Here is a 17,960-nt window from a genome sequence, read left to right as displayed (position 1 = left end):
AATCTGGTAGAAAACATCTAAAACTATCATTTTGAAGTGTTGTGTTTAAAATGAAAGCAATTTTACCTAGCTTGTATGATTCAGAACTGTGAATAGCAAGGAATTAAAACATGTCGTTTGCATGGGTTTCAATTGGCCAAGTGGCCACGATAGAGCCAAGTGGTACAACTGTATATATACAGTATATTTTTAATTAATTTAAAGAGGTGAAATTAAAAATCTAACAATCTGAACAATGTCCAGACCCTTGGGAAATTTCATTTCATTTGCATTAACACAGCTAAAATGGTCAAAGAAAACAAAGTGAAGTGGACACAAAACGCCAGCATCGAGACCAGAGGGTTAAGAGAACCGGAATGGTGCCATTACATGTGTAGGTGTTACTTTTGTCGGTGAAAACTGTGTGAACTTAATATGCTTAATGCTGGGATGATTTTCTACCACACAACATTACATTTGCACAGTATTAGCACCGTCGTTTTTAAAACGTGACCCTCTGCGCACAAATAGCTTAAATTAAACCCTGTCTTGGACTGCGACACCCCTCCGGGCAGCGTTGGTATCGCCCGGGTTTGCCAGCAATAGACGCACATGTCCGCCGTGTTGTGCTGAGAGTTGCGCCGGTGTTAATTACTGGATCCGTGAGCGCTTCCACGCCGCTGATTGCTGCTAACGGAGCGCGGCTGGACCGAGATAAACCTCGCAGTGATCCAGAAACTCCCTAAAAAAGAAAAGAGGAATTTCCGGAGGAAACAGTCGCTCCGAGGAGGCTGACACGCGTCCCAGCGTGACTGCAGGCTGCTGCTGCGGGACTCCACCGGACCGAAGGTACGAACACCATCGACATGCTCCGCCTTGGGAGTGTTCAGCCCGGTGTCCGGCTGTTGAACCCGGCGGACACACGTGAAGTCGCGTCGGTGTTTGCTCTGGTATTCGGTTTGCCGGTTAGCAGCGCTCCGTTAGCTTCCCGGTGTCAGCTGTCAGCCGCTCCACGTGAGCAGCTCACGCTGCCGGTAATCAAACCTGTTCGTTCCACCTGAGGCGCGGACAGGTGAGGCACATGAGGCGGTTTACGGGCAGCTTCGACTCCGCTGAGACCCTCGCGATTTTCGGGGGAAACGCGGAGCTAGCAGGCGGCTGCTGAGCTGCCACGTAGCTGCCGGCTAGAGACGTTTGTGCACAATCACTGCTGGAGGCTGCAGCTCAGCGAGCAGCAGCTCGTTGTAGACCAGGGGTCGGAAACCTTCAACACTCAAAGAGCCATTTGGACCCGTTTCCCTCGGAAAAGACACCGGGAGCCACAAATCCTGTTTGACAACTAAAATGAAGATAACACTGCATATATCGTTTTTACCTTCATGCTATGTGTACAAAACTATAGTGTGTTGCATTTATAAAATCAATGAACTGCTGCAGAGAAAACAACATTTTACTTCTGCAACAAAAACATTTTGAACTAAAAAAAAAAGAAAAAAAAGACGCTGGGTTGAAGGTTATTTTGAAATAAAATACTCAATGTCTATTTGAATCCTCTTTGTGTATATGCAATAAAAAGCCGATCTTAAATCGTCCACCTGCAGCAAAGTAAAAATGACGTCTGGTTGTCCTGCTGCCTGCAGCTGGACTGCTGACCAGACTGCTGACCGCCTGTGAGCGCTCTGGGACGGGAGGAGCTCATGGCAGCACCGCTGCTGGCTGAGGACAGGAACGGCTCGACGGAGTCTCCAAAACACCAGAAAAGTCTCAAATAGCACCAGAATGAGTCCCTAGATTTCTCGCTAGTCGCTGTTTACAAAAGTAAGTCGCCAAGAGGATTTGGAAAGTCACCACATTTAGCGATAAAGTCACCAAGTTGGGACCAGTGCGCGTGCCGGCGGGTGTGACGCATATTTTGAGCGACAAAAAAAACTAAAAAATTAAACACGTTCTATTTTAATGTTACAAGTTCACAAAAATCTTCTGATTTAGAATTACATTTTAAAAACTAACGAACTAAGACAAAATACATTTAAATTAAATACTCGTTATTTATTTTCCAAAGCCACAAGGAGCCGCAGCAGAGGTATGAAAGAGCTGCGGTACCGACCCCTGGTCCAGATGAACTGGTGATCCTGTTAACTGGAGATACTCGCGTTTCTGAGACAGATGTTTCGTAGGCGTGGCTTTTCAGGAGCCCTTACCGACTGACCAGGACATAAACAATTTGAGAACTTTGTCTCTAAAAGTGAGATTTCTGCTTTACTTTTCTTTTCGGTCTTGACAAAAATAAGTGGAAATAAAAGTCTACTCATTCTAAAAGTCAGACGCTGTCGGGCTCCATGAAAGAAACTAAGTAAGTCTGAACCGCTGGAGCTGTGATCTCTCACTGATTACTATTAGAACATGCTAGTACGACAGAAATGGAGACAGGAGACCAACACACAGTGTGTACGTTATGTTGACATGAAGGCTACTAAACTGTGTGATAATAGAATGCCAAGTGTTGAAGTATAACATCAATACATTGATATAATATTGGCAGGTTGAGATAACATTGCGCTACACTGGCTTATTTAAATTCACAAACATCAAAAGTTTCACAGGACAGAAAGAAGGTGTTCCAGGTTAACTGGAGATGTTCGCTGTATTTACGCTCCAAATGTTCCGTTTGCAGATTTGTCCTGACCAGACCTGTGTGTGTGTGTGAAGGTAAAGATGCCTCACAAAAGTCAACATCAGTTGTTAATAAAGTCTATATTCATGTCAATATCATCTACAGACAGCAAAACCAAACGTCCTGAGCAAAAATAAAAAAACACGTATTTTTCAAGTCCGGTGAGAGGATTCGAAACTATGTCATCCAGCAGTAGAAATACGAGTCTGACGTTTTACGCACTGCGCCACCGATCAGCTCAATTAGGATCCCTCTCATTCCTATTGATCTTTTCCATTCTGCCAGATGTTTAACACCTGGTGGTTATTCAGGAAACACGCCCAGATCAACTAGTGAGAGTCTCAACTTAACAAAGGCACACGCTGTCTGTTTAACAACGACACACAAAACTAATGATTGTCTGACCAACCAAACACACAACATGCACATTTTGTTGTGTGTGTTAATCTGTGCATTCAGTGTCAGAGATACAGAGCAGAAGTTGAACTTTAACTTGGGTTTGTTCACTGAAACTCACACAGCAGCCTCCAACCAGAACAACACACAGCAGAATGTGAGTTTTGATTTGAGAAAATGCATCAGAACAAACCGAGGCCACGATGTCAGAACTACTCGCGACGCCGAGAAAACGCTACAAACACGTTCAGTCCTCCACGTCGTAGACTGTAATTTCAAACAATATTAATCGCAAACATTTGTTTTCAAAGAAGACAACAGACTGGAACTTCCGTCAAAAAGCCATAATATTTGTTTTACACGCTTTACAAGCGCCTAGTGGTGCTGTTGAACTACTGAGGGGGTTGTTCCACCGTGGCTCAGTGATGTTTCCACTCAACTGGGTGAAGCTCCCTTCAAACTGCGTGTTTTATTTGTAGGCTGAACAGCTTTGTCTCACAACAGAGCAAGAACGATAAGTGGAACCAGTGTTGAAGCTGACAGCAAGAATCTTTTGCAAGAGTTTGACAACGTTTGATTTTTTGAACAGGTGTCGGCACAGTCACTTATGATCTATATTGCCGCTGTAACAGCTGCCTCGCTGACTGAATATCACCAGTTAATTTGATCACCAGTTCATCTAGAACAAGCTGGACCTGAAACCAGCAGCTCAGCCGTTTCAAACACTCCGTTACAAGGAAAAATACACAAGTGTTGTCATGGTCGGCAAACCTCCAGGGTCAGAGCTTCGGTCTGAGGTGATTTTCTTTTAGGAAAGTCGATGAACCAAACAAAAACAAATTGCAAATTGACCAAATAGAGACTCGAAATGACAACAGGACGATGCAAAACAGCAAAAAAATATCCTGTGACATGCAAAATGTCTACAAGGAGACACAAAACTAGTAGGAGCAACTACAAAATGACTCCAAAAATACACAGAATTACTCCAGTTGACATCCAAAACCAAATACTAGAACTGAATACAATACAAAATACAAGCAGACCAAAAAAAAAAAAAAGCTCACGATGATAACACAATGTTGCAAAACTAAAACATATGCAGTGAACTCTAAATTGCCTTGCAGAGATGCAAACTGCCTAAAAAGAGGGGTAAACTGACCATAAAATGGCACTAAAAACTGAAAATGATTAAAAAGATGTGCAGAATGTACACAAAGAGAGTCAAAACTAGCAGAAACTAATGCAAACTGGCTTGAAAGATACGCAAAATGGCAATGCGACGATGCAAAGCAACTAAAAAATATGCGGCGAACCTTAATTTGTCATCAGAGATGCAAACTGATCAAAATCAGAGGAAAACTGACCAAAGAATGACAACAAGGATTGAAAATGCCTTAAAAGAAATAGAACATGTGCAGAATGAGACACAAGACCAGTAGAAACAAATGTAAAATGACTCCAAATGACAACAAAACGAATCAAAACAACTATAAATGACCAAGAAGAGAGGTAAAATGATCACAGAATGACAATGGAGATCAAAAATGATTAATAAGATATTCAGAATATTAACGAGACACAAAACAAGCATAAACACGTGCACAGTGACTGTCAAAAGGCACAAAATGACATGGAAAACATGCAAACTGATCACAAAATGTCTAAAATGAGAGGCAATCCAACCACAAATTGACACAAAGCGTCCCTAAATTGATTCAAAATGTCCGTCATGGGATGCAGAAATACAAAAAAGCAACAGGAAATGGTGCTAAATGACAACAGAGAGATTGAAAACGACTACAAAGATGTGTAAAATGTCTACAAAGAGACACAAAACGAGCACAAACACGAGCACAAACAAATGCAAAGTGACCCTTAGAAAGTTCAAAATGATCAAAAAGCAGCACAAAGCGATGCTATGACAACAAAATGATGGAAAATGTCCTCCGTGCTTTTTCCCCATCAGGCTTTGAGGCGGGCGGTGCGTCACCATGAAGGCGTGTAAGAACTGCGGCAGCTCGGAGATCGACGTCGACCATGCCCGTGGCGATGCGGTCTGCATGAGCTGCGGCTCGGTGCTGGAGGACAACATCATCGTGTCTGAGGTGGAGTTCGTGGAGACAGGAGGAGGAGGCTCGCTGGCTGTCGGACAGTTCGTCTCTTCGGAAGGTGAGACGAGACATAAGCTGTCCTCAAAGACAAGCAAAACGACTACCAAGGAAACACAACCGTTCTGCAGAGAGATAGATCCCCACAAAACAGATAGGGACATGCAAAGTGTCCAAACTGAGATACAAGTAAGTGAAAAATACTGTTAAACAAACAAGAAATACAACGCAAACGGAAAACAAAAGTTCTAAAATAAGACACAAATTCACCACGAAGGTGCACTAAATGTCCAGAAAAAGCCCCACAGACACGCGAAACGACTGCAGGCACAAATTGAAAACTAACGGATGCAAAACAACTGAAGAGAAAATAGAAACTGACCACTAGGACATGCGATACGTCCAGAAAAGGAGGCAAAATGACAACGAAAAGGCAAAATTATGGAAAGGGGGGCAAAGTGACAGCAAAAAGGCAACTAGAAAATGTGCAAACTGATCACAAAGATATGCCAAGTTACCACAAGGAGATGTGACGCAATCGCAAGTAAGTTAAAAAAACAACAACAAAAAGAGTCACTAAAACAATGAAAATAAGTCCAAAGAGATGCAAAGTGATCAATAACGACTCAACCTGACCACAAAGAGACACAAAATACCACAAGGTTCAGCACGACTAACACGTCCAGAATGTCCACATGAGCGCAAAACGAGTACAAACGAATGCAAAATGACTCCAAACGACAAGAAAGAGATGCAAAACTACAAAAATGATGCACACTTGATAGAAACAGACACAAAACAGAGAACAAAAGATGGAAAACGTCCAGAACAAGACAGAAAATCACCACGAAGACGCAATGAATGTCCAAAAAAAGCCCCATAGAATCGCGGAAGGACTCTAAAGAGACGAAACATGAAACCTAAAAGATGCAATCTGATTACAGAACACAAGCAACATGTCCACAAAGGCGGCTATGTTTGAGCAATGATATCCGAGGAACTGTTAAAGATAAAAACCTGAAATTTTCACTGTTATTTTTCATCGAGTCACTGATTCAGAATCTGCAATATTGGACAAGTAGATCAAGTGATCTCTGATTAAGGTGGAGTTTAAATATTGAAAAAAAAATTGAAGCCGGCATGAGTGGTTCTATCTTTGAGCTCATAATAGCAAAAAAAATAAAGCAAAAGTCAAATAAGTGATATTTTCTGAACCACATGAAGCTGCAAATGGCAATAAAAGAAAACTAAACATGTAGAATAAATGTAATATTAAATATGAGAGTTGGAAGTTCTACCACACAAACTACTGATTGCTGGTCTGATCCAAGTTTCACCACAGGGCTTATTCAACTGAGAAAATAATTGAGAAATTAACAAAAAAAAAAACAGTATTGGATTTACATGTGTAAAATCTCACAGATACCATTTTAAATATCCAGAGCTTAGGATAACAAAGTTTAAAGCAAATCAGAGTTGGTTGAAGAAGGAACTTGGTGATTTTAGATGGAAAAACCCACAACATTTGTTCTAAATTGCAGCTTTTGTGATTTGAAATCGATTAATTATTCATCCTTAGTGCTTAAAAAAACAAATCTGTATTCTGATTGAAGCAGATGTTTGACAGAAAGGTTTGAAAAAAAAAAAAAAGGTGAGAAAATATTATCAACAGAGGTTCTGTTTCCTCTTTTAAGAAACTGCCTTGGAAAGAAGTTAATTACATATTTTTTTTTTTTGCAAATGAATAAAAATAATTGAAGCTGATGAGTTATGAAGACACAGAACTGTAAAAACACTCGCAGAAAGTTTCTGCTCTTCAGGTGGCTGTTTGTGAGCACCAAGTTTCTTATCCAATAGTTTTCTCCATGAGTGCATCGACTGCTTATCGCTCACCTTTACTCATCGCAGACCTTCAGACTGTTGAGTCTGCAGTAGTTCAGCTGAGCGTCCACTGGAGGGCGCCACTGCATCGCTGCTCTGCAGGCTGAGCGTAAACTCAGGACATGTTCATACGTTACTCAGGGAGAACTTAAGCAAAATCTCCAAATATTCTGTTTCTCCCGCTTCTGAAACATGAGGATCTGCTGCTTTTCTTCCTTTTTTAAAAAACTTTATAAAGTGAATTTCTTTTGGTTTGGACAAAACCGAAGTCCTGTCTGAGTTCACCGTGCGGCTCTGACATCAAGCTGTTTGTTGGTAAAGACTCTCTAAATGGCGTTATTTTAACTTTTGTTAATTGTTTTGTCTCTAAAACATCAAAGAGTAGTTTAAAAAAAAAAAAGAGATGTTCATCACAATTTCCCAGAGCTGAAGATTTCTTTTTTCTCCATCAAACAGTCCAAAATCAAATAATAAAGAGTTTATTTAGTTGTAAGACAATAGAGAACAGTATTTGTGCTCTGGTTTATTCCAGGGGTTCTCAACTGGTCTCACCCGAGGACCCACATTTTCCCATGGTCATTAGGTCGTGACCCAGTTTTTTTTTTTTAGAATTCAATATTCAATATATTTTCCTGTGCAACATTCATTTCAGAGCGTATAACCATGCACAGTAACTGGACCATGACCACTGCATGTACAAAACTGCACAAAATTAAAAAAGGCCACAAAACAACATATTTTCACTCCATTTTGAGCAAATTAATCAGAAACTAAGGAGGACCATGACAACTGCATGTTCAAAAGTGAATAAAATAAATATCAAAAGTACTCGAAAATAAAGTTTTCGCCTAATCAGGTCATTTGTTGAAGTTAATGAGACAGTTGGGCTCGTGCTCTACTCCTGATTAGAGTTTCAGAGTCTAGGCTGACAGCAGACAGAGCTGCTCTCAGATCCTGCTCAGACGGGCGGTGTGGGTGCTGAGCCTTCAGTCCGACCGACGGTGGCGGTGGGTCATGACCTCAACCTGATAGAACACCCTTGGGATAAATTAGAGCGGAGACTGAGAGCCAGGCCTTCTCGTCCAACATCAGTGTGTGACCTCAAATCAAAAATCCCCATAAACACACTCCTAGACCTTGTGGACAGCAGAGAGTTGAAGAAGAAGAGTTGAAGCTGTTCTAGCTGCAAAGGGTGGACCAACGTCATATTGAATGTATGGATTAGGAATGGGATGTCACTTATGCTCATGTGTGAGTCAAGGCAGGTGAGCGAATACCTTTGGCAATAGAGTGTAGTTCAGAAGAAAGCATAGACACAGAGACTTTCCTTCGTTGTACATGTGTTTTGCTGCTCAGAAGACATCTCTGAATTCTGTCTCCTCCTTCGTGTCGTTCTGGTTCCACAGAGCTGCAGGAGTTTATGAAAAACCAACCACAGTGAGTTAAATTGTGTCAGGAGTGATAAACAAACAGCATCTGTGTCGTCCTTCCTGCAGGTGGCGCCAAACTTCCATCTTTTGGAGATTCTCACTTGGCAGGAGTTGGGAAGGAGTCCAGAGCTCAGACGCTGCAGAAAGGTGAGCGACTGGCAGGGGGCGCCACACTCCTCCTTTATTATTATTATTATTATTATTATTATTATTATTCTTATTATTATTATTATTATTATTATGCTGCTCAGACATACGTGTGTGAATCTGTCAGGAGGGTTTGAACTCGGCTGAAGTGAAGAAATGTTGAAGTTTTCGAGCCACAAGTTTAGTTTTATTCATCAGGCTTGAAGAACACGATACGAAGAAGATGAGACAACAGTGAAGATTTCAGTCTTGTGACATGTGCATCGTTTAATTTGAAGGAATCTCAGTGCAGCAACACACAAAATCTTTCTTACAAGTCTTTGTCAGAGTAATTAAATCGAATTATCAAATCATCGCGTAGGAAGGAAAGAATAAAAGAATGAAGGACAAAAAGCAGTGACAAAGGTAAGGAAGGAAGGAAGGAAGGAAAAAAGCCGTGACAAAGGTAAGGAACAGAGGAAGGAAGGAAGCAAGGAAGGATAAAAGCAGTGACAAAAGGAAGGAAAGGAAAAGAGAGGGAAAGGTAAGGAACAGGGGGAGGAAGGAAAGAAGATAGTCAGGGAGGAAAGGAAGAGAGTTAGGAGGGAAGGAAGGAAAGAATGAAGGGGGAAAAAAGCAGTGGAAAAAGGAAGGAGATGGAGGGAGGAGGTTAGAAGTTAGAAGAAAGTGAGGAATAAAGAAAGGGAACAAAGAAAAGAATGGAAGAAGGAAAAGGAGAAGGAAGGGAGGGAGGGAGGGAAGATGGAAACAAGGAAGGAAGTCGAAGGAAGGAAAACAGGTAGAAATAGGTCTAGATAAGGATTCCTCTGGGGGATCTCTACGAGGGGCCGGCGGCTTCTCGCTGACGAAGACACAAAAAGGCATCAGCAGCGGAAACAGTCAAATTGCTCGGCAACGGAGCTGGACTCTGAGCAGCTGGTTACCGCGGCGACAGAGCTGTCCGACTGCAGCGGACGCCGAGTAACAGCAGGTTGTGTGCGTTTGTGTAGACGGGTCATTTGAACTCTAGGGAAAGGACAAGTGTGCAGCTTAGACGCTCGTGTCACCAAGGAGATAAGGTGCTGCTGTAATTAAAAACAAGTCTCCAATAAATCAATTAAGGAAGGCAGCCTTGTTCACTTTGCTGCTGTGGCGTCAGAGGAGGAGCTGCTCACTGTCAACATCAAAGTCAACAACACCGTGAATGAGACTCATAAGTTTTAGTCGACTAAGCGACCAGATTATAATAACGTTATTTATACAACACCTTTTAAAAGCAGAGTTTACAAAGTGCTTTACAGACAGGGCAAAAAAGAAAAGAATGACACATGCTGAAAGATTTTCAAAATGAATCAATACAACACTGGATAAAAAATTACAATACCACCATAACAAGTGCAGTAAAAGAAAGTGAAGGGTAAAACCGTAAATACTATTAGTAATAATAGTAACTAATTAAACTAAATAAAAGCTTAATTGTTTTGTCTCTGATAAACAGCATACACTGTTCTATGATAAGTATGGCTAGCAGTTACGATGTTAAGGCGAACGAACATGTGTGTCAGAAAATATATTGTCGAGTAGATGTAGTACCTGTTTGCTCCTCCAGATGGAGCCTCTTATTGTTTAGTACTGTAGAGTTCAGGCTACAGGCAGCTTGTGTTGGCAAGCAGAGAGCATTGTGGGAGTACATATTCTATTGCGATAGAAACTGACAGGCTGATTTTTAGGCATTTTTCCGATTACTGATGTTGTTATTTTTTAACTGAGTAGCGATATAATACATTAAATGCACCACTTGGGCTCTGATGCAGCCTATCACCCTCAGCAATGTCCCGCCCACAGCTCTATCTGTTTGGTCACATGCAACAGCCAACCAACAGTGAAAACTATTGTTTGCACAGAGAGACAGATGGGCACATTTACAGACTTCAGCAGCTCCGATGAATTGGCTAAACTTCGTAAGTTGAGGTTGAGTTGATGTTGCTGCGGTTGTAGTAAACACCACAATCGTACACGAGCATGCTCAGTACACTGAAAATGCCCAAATAGTTTAATTGTTGGCGTGCAGCTGGAACTTATTTTGGAGACGACGCTAGGCCAAAGCTACCGCTATGAGGCTAACTGTCAGCCCGGCGGCTCACACTCTCTGAAGTACTGTCACACCTTTCTGCGTTAAAAACACGTCTCTTGAGCAGAGGCACAACCTGCAAAAACTCAATGAGAAACGCAATCTGTCACTACCAAATCAGGGCATTAGCTTCTTTTCCGGTGGTTAAGACGATGCTAATGGCTAGTGGCTACGGTTGGAAGGGGTAGATTACCTTGAAACAGTGCCTGGAAACACTAGCTAATAATGCTTTCAGATGTGGACAGCAAAATATGAAGAACACAGCGTAGAACAGCAGGAGAAAAACACGCCTTCACTTCTGTTGCTGTTTCACGTATTCAGTTATAGTCATCCTTCGTTATCAATGACAGGTTCTCTGCTATCACATGCTGTCACAATAGAACATTTAATAATACTGTATGTATGCCAAGATGTTAGGGGGTTGATTAGATTTTCTTTTTGCCCTGAACTAATTGATAAATCGTATCCCACCACTAGTTACAACTCTTACACCCCACACAAGTATTCCACAATGCTCTGTGAAAAGTAGTGTACAGCTGATGGTCACTAATATGTACCATCATGCATTGCGCCAAAGGAAAATGGACTGGAACGACAGCTGTGGGTTGGCGGGACTTCCATAGATTTCTGACAGCAGTTTTGTAAGTGTCAAGGCGTATTTTATACTGTTACGACGTACTTTCTGCAAAATACATCTTTTCTATATGTGTAGCTTGTCGAACAGACGCAAGACAATTCCAAGAGTATTTGTTTAATGCGTAGTGTAATATGACTTTATCACAAAAGTGCCGATCAGTTCACGACCGTCGCCGGCATCGATCTGATACGTTTTCATGTGAGCGAGGAGTTCTGTACATATTTCACTCCATAGTAGCGCCGAGCTGGAGAGCAGAGAATGACTGGGTGTGGTGTCAGTCTTGTGAAATATGTCCAAAGTGTGGAAATGTTCCTTTAACGGTGAGGGACTATGGAGTAAAGTAGTGTAACACTGTGTGGGAGGCCGTGTGTTGTTTTTGTGTGTATTAGTGGAGTGATGGGAATAGCTTCGTCATGCTGTGTAGGAAGATTTATGGCCGTCTGTGGCTTTGTGAGTCTGCAGGCGTCTTCTTCTTCTTCTTCTTCTTCTTCTCCTGCTTCTTCTTCTTCTTCTTCTTCTTCCTCTTTGTGTCCTCCAGAAGCGCTCCCCAGCGGCCGTCTGCGCCTCCACTGTCTCCCCACCGATGGATTCATGTCTGGGAGCACAAACCCCACCTCCTCCTGTATTTGTGTAGCTGCGTTGGGCAATAACGTATCACCAGCCTCTCATGTGTTGGTCCACAATGTGCTGCAGTGTAGGCGTGATGCCTGGAATTTAAATATAGCTTTAAAAGCTGCTCGGGGGCCAGATTTTGGTGTGAAAACACACTTTATCTGAACAGCCTGAATCACAAACTGAAGACTAAATGTCGAGTTGGAAGCAAACACTGTTTATTGATACTGTGGTTCTGGTTATTTTAATATTAGACATCAAATGACTTCTGCTCAGACTCTTTTGGCAGTGTTTTGAATCCACAGTTCATTTACTGCAGTTACCACATTATGCAGCTGTTTGCAGCAATAAACCTGCTGCACACAACCTGCTCACATCCAGATGTTTTTCTCAGAAGCTGATGGAGATGATTACCAGATGTTTTAAGTAGGCAGTTGTTAACAGATGAGAATAAAAGCAGCAATGTGTTGAGAATTAAGACGATTTCTAACCTGGAAACTTTCTCAAAAAAAGAACCAGAGGTAGATACTAGTGCACATAAACACATATGGCGATATAGATCTACTTTATTGAAAGGTGGTGACAATAAATCAAATTGGTCTTCTTCAACAGAAACCAAAGGATGCAGTCAGAAGACATAGAATGAGTTTAAGACTGCCAAATTTAGGATGAAAACAAATACAAAGAAAAACTCTCTCAGGCATCATGGTTTCTCTTAATAAAACGCAAAATGGTCTGTGAAAAGGACTCCGACTGGCTACAAATCCACACCTGAACCTCTTCAACTACCAGGTCAAAACAGGGACGTCATCAAATCAAAGCAAACAACAGAAATATATTTATGATCCAACAAATGTACTTAAAGCGTTTAAACTTCCCATTAACCTGTATGCAAAAGGTTGGATGAAAGAACCACAAATGTCACCTTAGAAATGCTGTTTCTTTTCTAACTGTTTTAGAACCACATCCAGGTGTGTTTGTCTCTCTCTGGATTCTTCCCTCTGATGTGTAAATCTCACACTCTGACAAGGTGTCCCAGTTTTTTGGTTCATGTAAATGTTATGCAGTGTAATTTATTTGGAGACTCTTGTTAAGGATTCAGTCGGTGTTTACAGGTTTGTGCAGAAGAGTCAAGTAAAGGCCAGAATAATGTAACGTCAACCTGTGAAGAAAGGCCCTAATTAAAGCTGCAGCCCAACTCTCTGCCCCACTTATTATCTTTGACAAGAAGGTGGTGGGAATAGGGAAAAATATTACCCTTTTTTATACAACTAATTCAGTTCAAGCAAAGCAACAGACACTAAACCTTCTATTGACTTAACACAGTTTTAAATTTAAGTTGTTTTGAGTTCATTTTTTTGTCTTTGGTCTCCTGTCTGCAGGTTTTTATTTAGTTTGCCTCTAATTGTTGCTCAATTTCTGTATTTTGTTGATATAAATCAGAGTTTAAATAAATCAAACTTATTAATTGTATTCCTACATTACTATTAAGTGGAATAACAAACTGAACAACAAAAATGTCAGGTCATCTAAATCAGTAATTTTCATTTACAGCTAGTCAGACATCAGGTAATTGTAGCCTTGACAACTGCTGCTGCTAGCTTTCCTTTGCTATAGCTCTTTGATGTTAGCCGTGTAGCTAGCTGACTTTCTGTGACACTAGCTTCGCAAAGATGTGGCAAACAAATGAACCACACCTCGTCAAAGTTAAGCAAATAAATGAATAACTAAATGTAGCTTTAGCTTTAGGTAATGTTAGCTGCAGCAATTTTATTGCCCTTTGATGTTAGCTGTTAGCTGATGTTTTTTTTTACAAATTTTTAGTAGCTTCAGCTGTTTAGCTAGCTGTCATTCTTTGACTTTAGCTGTGTTATCAGCTGTCATTTTGCTTTTTCTGTGTTATTAACTGTCTTATTATAACTTTAGCCTAGTTGTTAGCTGCCTTAAGCTATCCAGCTGGCTTTGTTTCTACAACTTTATCTGTCTTTTAGCTGTTTAGATAGCTGTATTTGTATGACTTCAGCTGTGTTGTAAGTTGTCTTCGCCTGTGTAGTTTGCGTTCTGATTGTGCAATGGAATGAAAGAAAAGACTGTCTGGATTCAAACCAGACAAGTTGCCCACAAGGACTCCAAGTGATTGCACATGTTTTGAAAGAAGGATTATTCAAATAATAGGGCGAGACACGCAACACAGGATTATTTATTCTGCTGGATTTGAAGGCCACAAGAGTCGATTTTATTTTGTGCATGAGATTCTTTGCCTGTGAATTGGCGTCTACGTAGAGTTACAGTAAAGCTGGTGACGAAAGATCACACACAGCTCCAGATGTGGTTTAGGCCGGTGATGACGATGCGTGATGTTGACGTGTTTGGTGCCCGATCTGAACAGCATGACGAGGCAGGATGAGCTCAGATCCTTACATTCCCAGACGTCCCATTCAGTTCAGTAGGTTGCACACATCTGGTTGGAGGATGTTCGACATGTTGAGCTCGTCTGAGGCCGTGAACTTTACACACAAAGGCACACAGCAGCTTAAAGGCAGTGCAGCGATCATAAACTCACTTTGTCTCGAGTCTCCAGCTGCTGTTCCATCTGACCCGGTTCGTGCAGCGTGCTGGTGTGTCAAAAAAAACAAAACGGGAACACGCGGTTCTTTTTTTTGTGTGTGTGTGTGTGTGATCGCGTGTGACGACGTGGTTATGCAGGCTCGGTTGTGCACACGTAAATCTGCACACGTGTGTGTAATGAAAGCCTCGTGCTCGTCTCCAGGTGTGTGTCCTGACATGCTGGCAGTGTGTCGTTTGCACAAGGTAATGCTTGTGTAATTACAACATCGCAGTTCTGATGCACCAGAAACACAAACCAAGACATACACTGGCGTTTAAAAGTGAGCCTAAAGGATGATTTCATTTCTTTAAGACTGCATTAGAGCAGTATTTACATCTTCAAATCTAAGTGGAAGTAGTTATTAGATGGTATAATGATTCCAGAACCTGACTTGGAAGAGTAAAACCCAGACCCTACTCAAAATCTAGGCTTCATGCTCCAAATGGGGCTTGAAATAAGCAGAGAAAGTCCCTGATGATAACAGCAGGCAGTGCTCTGTGTTCAGTCTACCTGTTGTCTTGTTTGGACTCCACCTGTACTTGTTTGACTGTATTGGTTGCGTTGTGTCGGAACACTGTGTTGTCGTTCATTGCAGTGTCGTATGTATTTGTTCTAGGCTCTAAAGGTACCATCCGTGCTTTTCGACAGAGTTTGTTTATTCGTTTATTCATTTATTCGTTTACTCTGTCAGTATTTTAGGCTGCATTGTGAGAATTTCCTCTGTTCACAGACCTGGAAATCTTTGTGTTTCCACCTTCAATCATCCAATGAGTTTTGGTGAGGACACAGAGAAAATTCTGTCCAGTTGAACCAAATAAATAAATGGCTCCAGTAGAAGCCACATTTTAAAAAAAAATTATTGGCTCTTAAAAATGGAAAACAGTCCCAAGTTTTCAAACAAGGGACCCCGGAAAGTTCCTGTAAGTGCATATATATGGATGTCCACTAAAAGTACAGCCTTTGGTCGACATTTCACCAACTTTAAAGGCCTCTAGCATCAGTAGCATTTGGTTTGTGGCAAGTATGGCTAGCCTTTTGTTGTTGTTGTTGTTGTTTTTTTTTGTGCTATTTTGAAAAAATGGTGACGTGGACTTATTGGTAGGAACACAAAAACTGGTGTGTATAGGGGTCTGTAAATTGCAAGCGTTCGAAAAGGCAAAATAAGGCTCATATGTTGTTAAATTTCCACATGAAGATAACATGGAAGCATCTTTGCATGTATAATACCAACATATAGACCCCTATGAACACCAGTTTTCGTCTCCTGCCAATGAGTCCACATCAACGTTCTGACATGTCAGAATAATTAAAAAATGCAAAAATTGAAGCCATACTTATGTCAAATTCTATGGATGTTGGATGCCTCAAAAGTTGGTGAAATGTCAACCACAGACTGTATTTTAGTAGAAAACATGGATGTATCCGTATATATACACGCTTACAGGAACTCTCTGGTGAGACAATACCGCTTTGTTTGAAAATTGTGCACTTTTTTATTTTTCTATTTTCAAGGGCCGGTGATTATCAAATCGTTCAAGTTCAAAGATGGTCAGAAAGTGCAAAATTCAATGTGTTTTTTTGTTTTGTAGAGTTTCAGGCTCTAATAAATGGTGAAGTTTTGACGATTTTGTAAAGACGAAGGCCTTGGCTTCTGTGGGAAACTATTCTGTCTATGCACTCGCCCAATTTCATGGCAGTGGGAGCTTTATTTATGGAAATATCTAAAATGGCTTCCCAGTTAAGACATTTTCTACGGGTGAAAACGCAAAAAATTTCCCACGTTGGAAAACATGAATGTCAGCCAAAATATTTAATTAAACGTCGTTTTTGGCCCTAAATAAATCAGACGGTGCAGCAACATGTTTACTGGATTCTATCTGATTTGGCACAGTCATGTTTATGGTCACCAACAGATCGAAGCTTCTGCTTGTATCCAGGACGTGTTCATGTTTTCTATGAGAGCTACTGAGTGCATTTATTCAGGCAGAACATGAACCTCAGACACGCCTCTTGTCCACTCCTGCATTTTACTGTTTTGCTTGTTTTTCTTCTTTCCCGTGTTGGGTATGAAAGCAGGTTGGGATACTTTTCTGTGTTTCTGTGAACTGACGTGCTGTTGCCTGTGTGTCCTCAGCTAAACAGCACATCAACACTCTGGGTCAGCAGCTGCAGATGAACAAACACTGTCTGGACACGGCCTTCAACTTCTACAAGATGGCGCTGATGAAACACCTGACCCGCGGCCGCCGGTCCGCCCACGTCATCGCCGCCTGCATCTACCTGGTGTGCCGCACCGAGGGAACGCCCCGTATCCTCAACGGTCGTTTCTGTCGTTTGTAAGAGTTTAAAAATGGGGCTTTAAATAGTTTCAGTTTGTTTTTAGGCCCGAATGACGCCGAACAGTGAGCGTGGAGAAGCTCTGTGCACAGATCCTCTCGACTTTTGCTCATCCAGCAAATCAAGATCAAGCAGCGCTTTATTGTTCCGCGGGGAAATTAGTCTTTAGCTCAGAGTTACTGCCACACAGAGCCTTAATTAACAGACAAACAGCGCATAGCAGCATTTTTACGACAAATAATGGATTGCAGTTCCCAAAGTTCACAAAGTGCAAGAGTTCATGCAGCAAATTAACAAAACTCGTATCCCCGGATGAAGATCCCTGATGTAATTAGCCTCATGTTCGATCCAGGTGCTGGTTTTCTGTGTTTACAAACATTTCAAATTATTCATTTAGATTATTTGAACGCTGCCGTTTTGCCCCGATATACACACATTCAGCCACATTAATGGGGAATAAACCGGAATGATCCTTTAAGCCTTTAAACAGCACACCGTTTCTGGGCATCCTTTGACTCCTGACGTACTTTTCCTCACTGTGGCTCATTTTTCACTGCAACATAAAGTCCTGCACCTCTATGGAAACAAAACAACCACAGAGAAGACCTCAAATGTCTTCTGCAAAATATGACAAAAATGACCAAAACAGATGTTAAATTTCTTTGATTATTTCTTCTACACAAACTTGGAATCAATAGTTTTTTGCCCACATTTGTTACCGATACTGGAGGAAAAAGAAGGATGACTCTGCATTCAATAAATATTTTAATACTTTTAGTTAATTATTCTAATTATAGATATTTTTAATTTGCTTTCATGCTTGTCTCCTTTCTCCTCATGTGATCGTTTGTCTGAGCCGAGTCACTAAAGGCTTCTTGGTGATGCCACAGAGGGCAGAATTTATTTATTTATTTTTTTCTTTAGAGGCTCTTGTCAGAGTATTTGTTCATTTTTGGTAAATATTCAAATATAATATATAATTATGGCAATTTAAGATTCACGTGTTAACAGCAGTCACAGTTTTTCTAAGAACATGAG

At 41.2% G+C, this 17,960-nt stretch overlaps 1 protein-coding gene across 1 annotated transcript in view; it reads left to right on the top strand.

Annotated features, from left to right (window-relative positions):
• Window positions 1-532: 532 nt before the first annotated feature.
• The window catches only part of brf1a (BRF1 general transcription factor IIIB subunit a), a gene marked incomplete at its 3' end in the record, with an annotated part of 133,898 nt that continues 116,470 nt past the window's right edge, over window positions 533-17,960 (top strand). The window contains exons 1-4 of the mRNA XM_008278275.1: window positions 533-828; window positions 5,019-5,221; window positions 8,538-8,618; window positions 16,720-16,893. Coding sequence (XP_008276497.1) covers window positions 5,044-5,221; window positions 8,538-8,618; window positions 16,720-16,893 — 433 coding nt within the window. The remainder of the gene's footprint in view (window positions 829-5,018; window positions 5,222-8,537; window positions 8,619-16,719; window positions 16,894-17,960) is intronic.

Source organism: Stegastes partitus, unplaced genomic scaffold (assembly GCF_000690725.1).
Source record: "Stegastes partitus isolate 25-593 unplaced genomic scaffold, Stegastes_partitus-1.0.2 Scaffold119, whole genome shotgun sequence".
NCBI lineage: Eukaryota > Metazoa > Chordata > Actinopteri > Pomacentridae > Stegastes > Stegastes partitus.
Note: the sequence above shows the minus strand (reverse complement) of the source record. Positions and strands in the feature narration are given on the sequence as shown.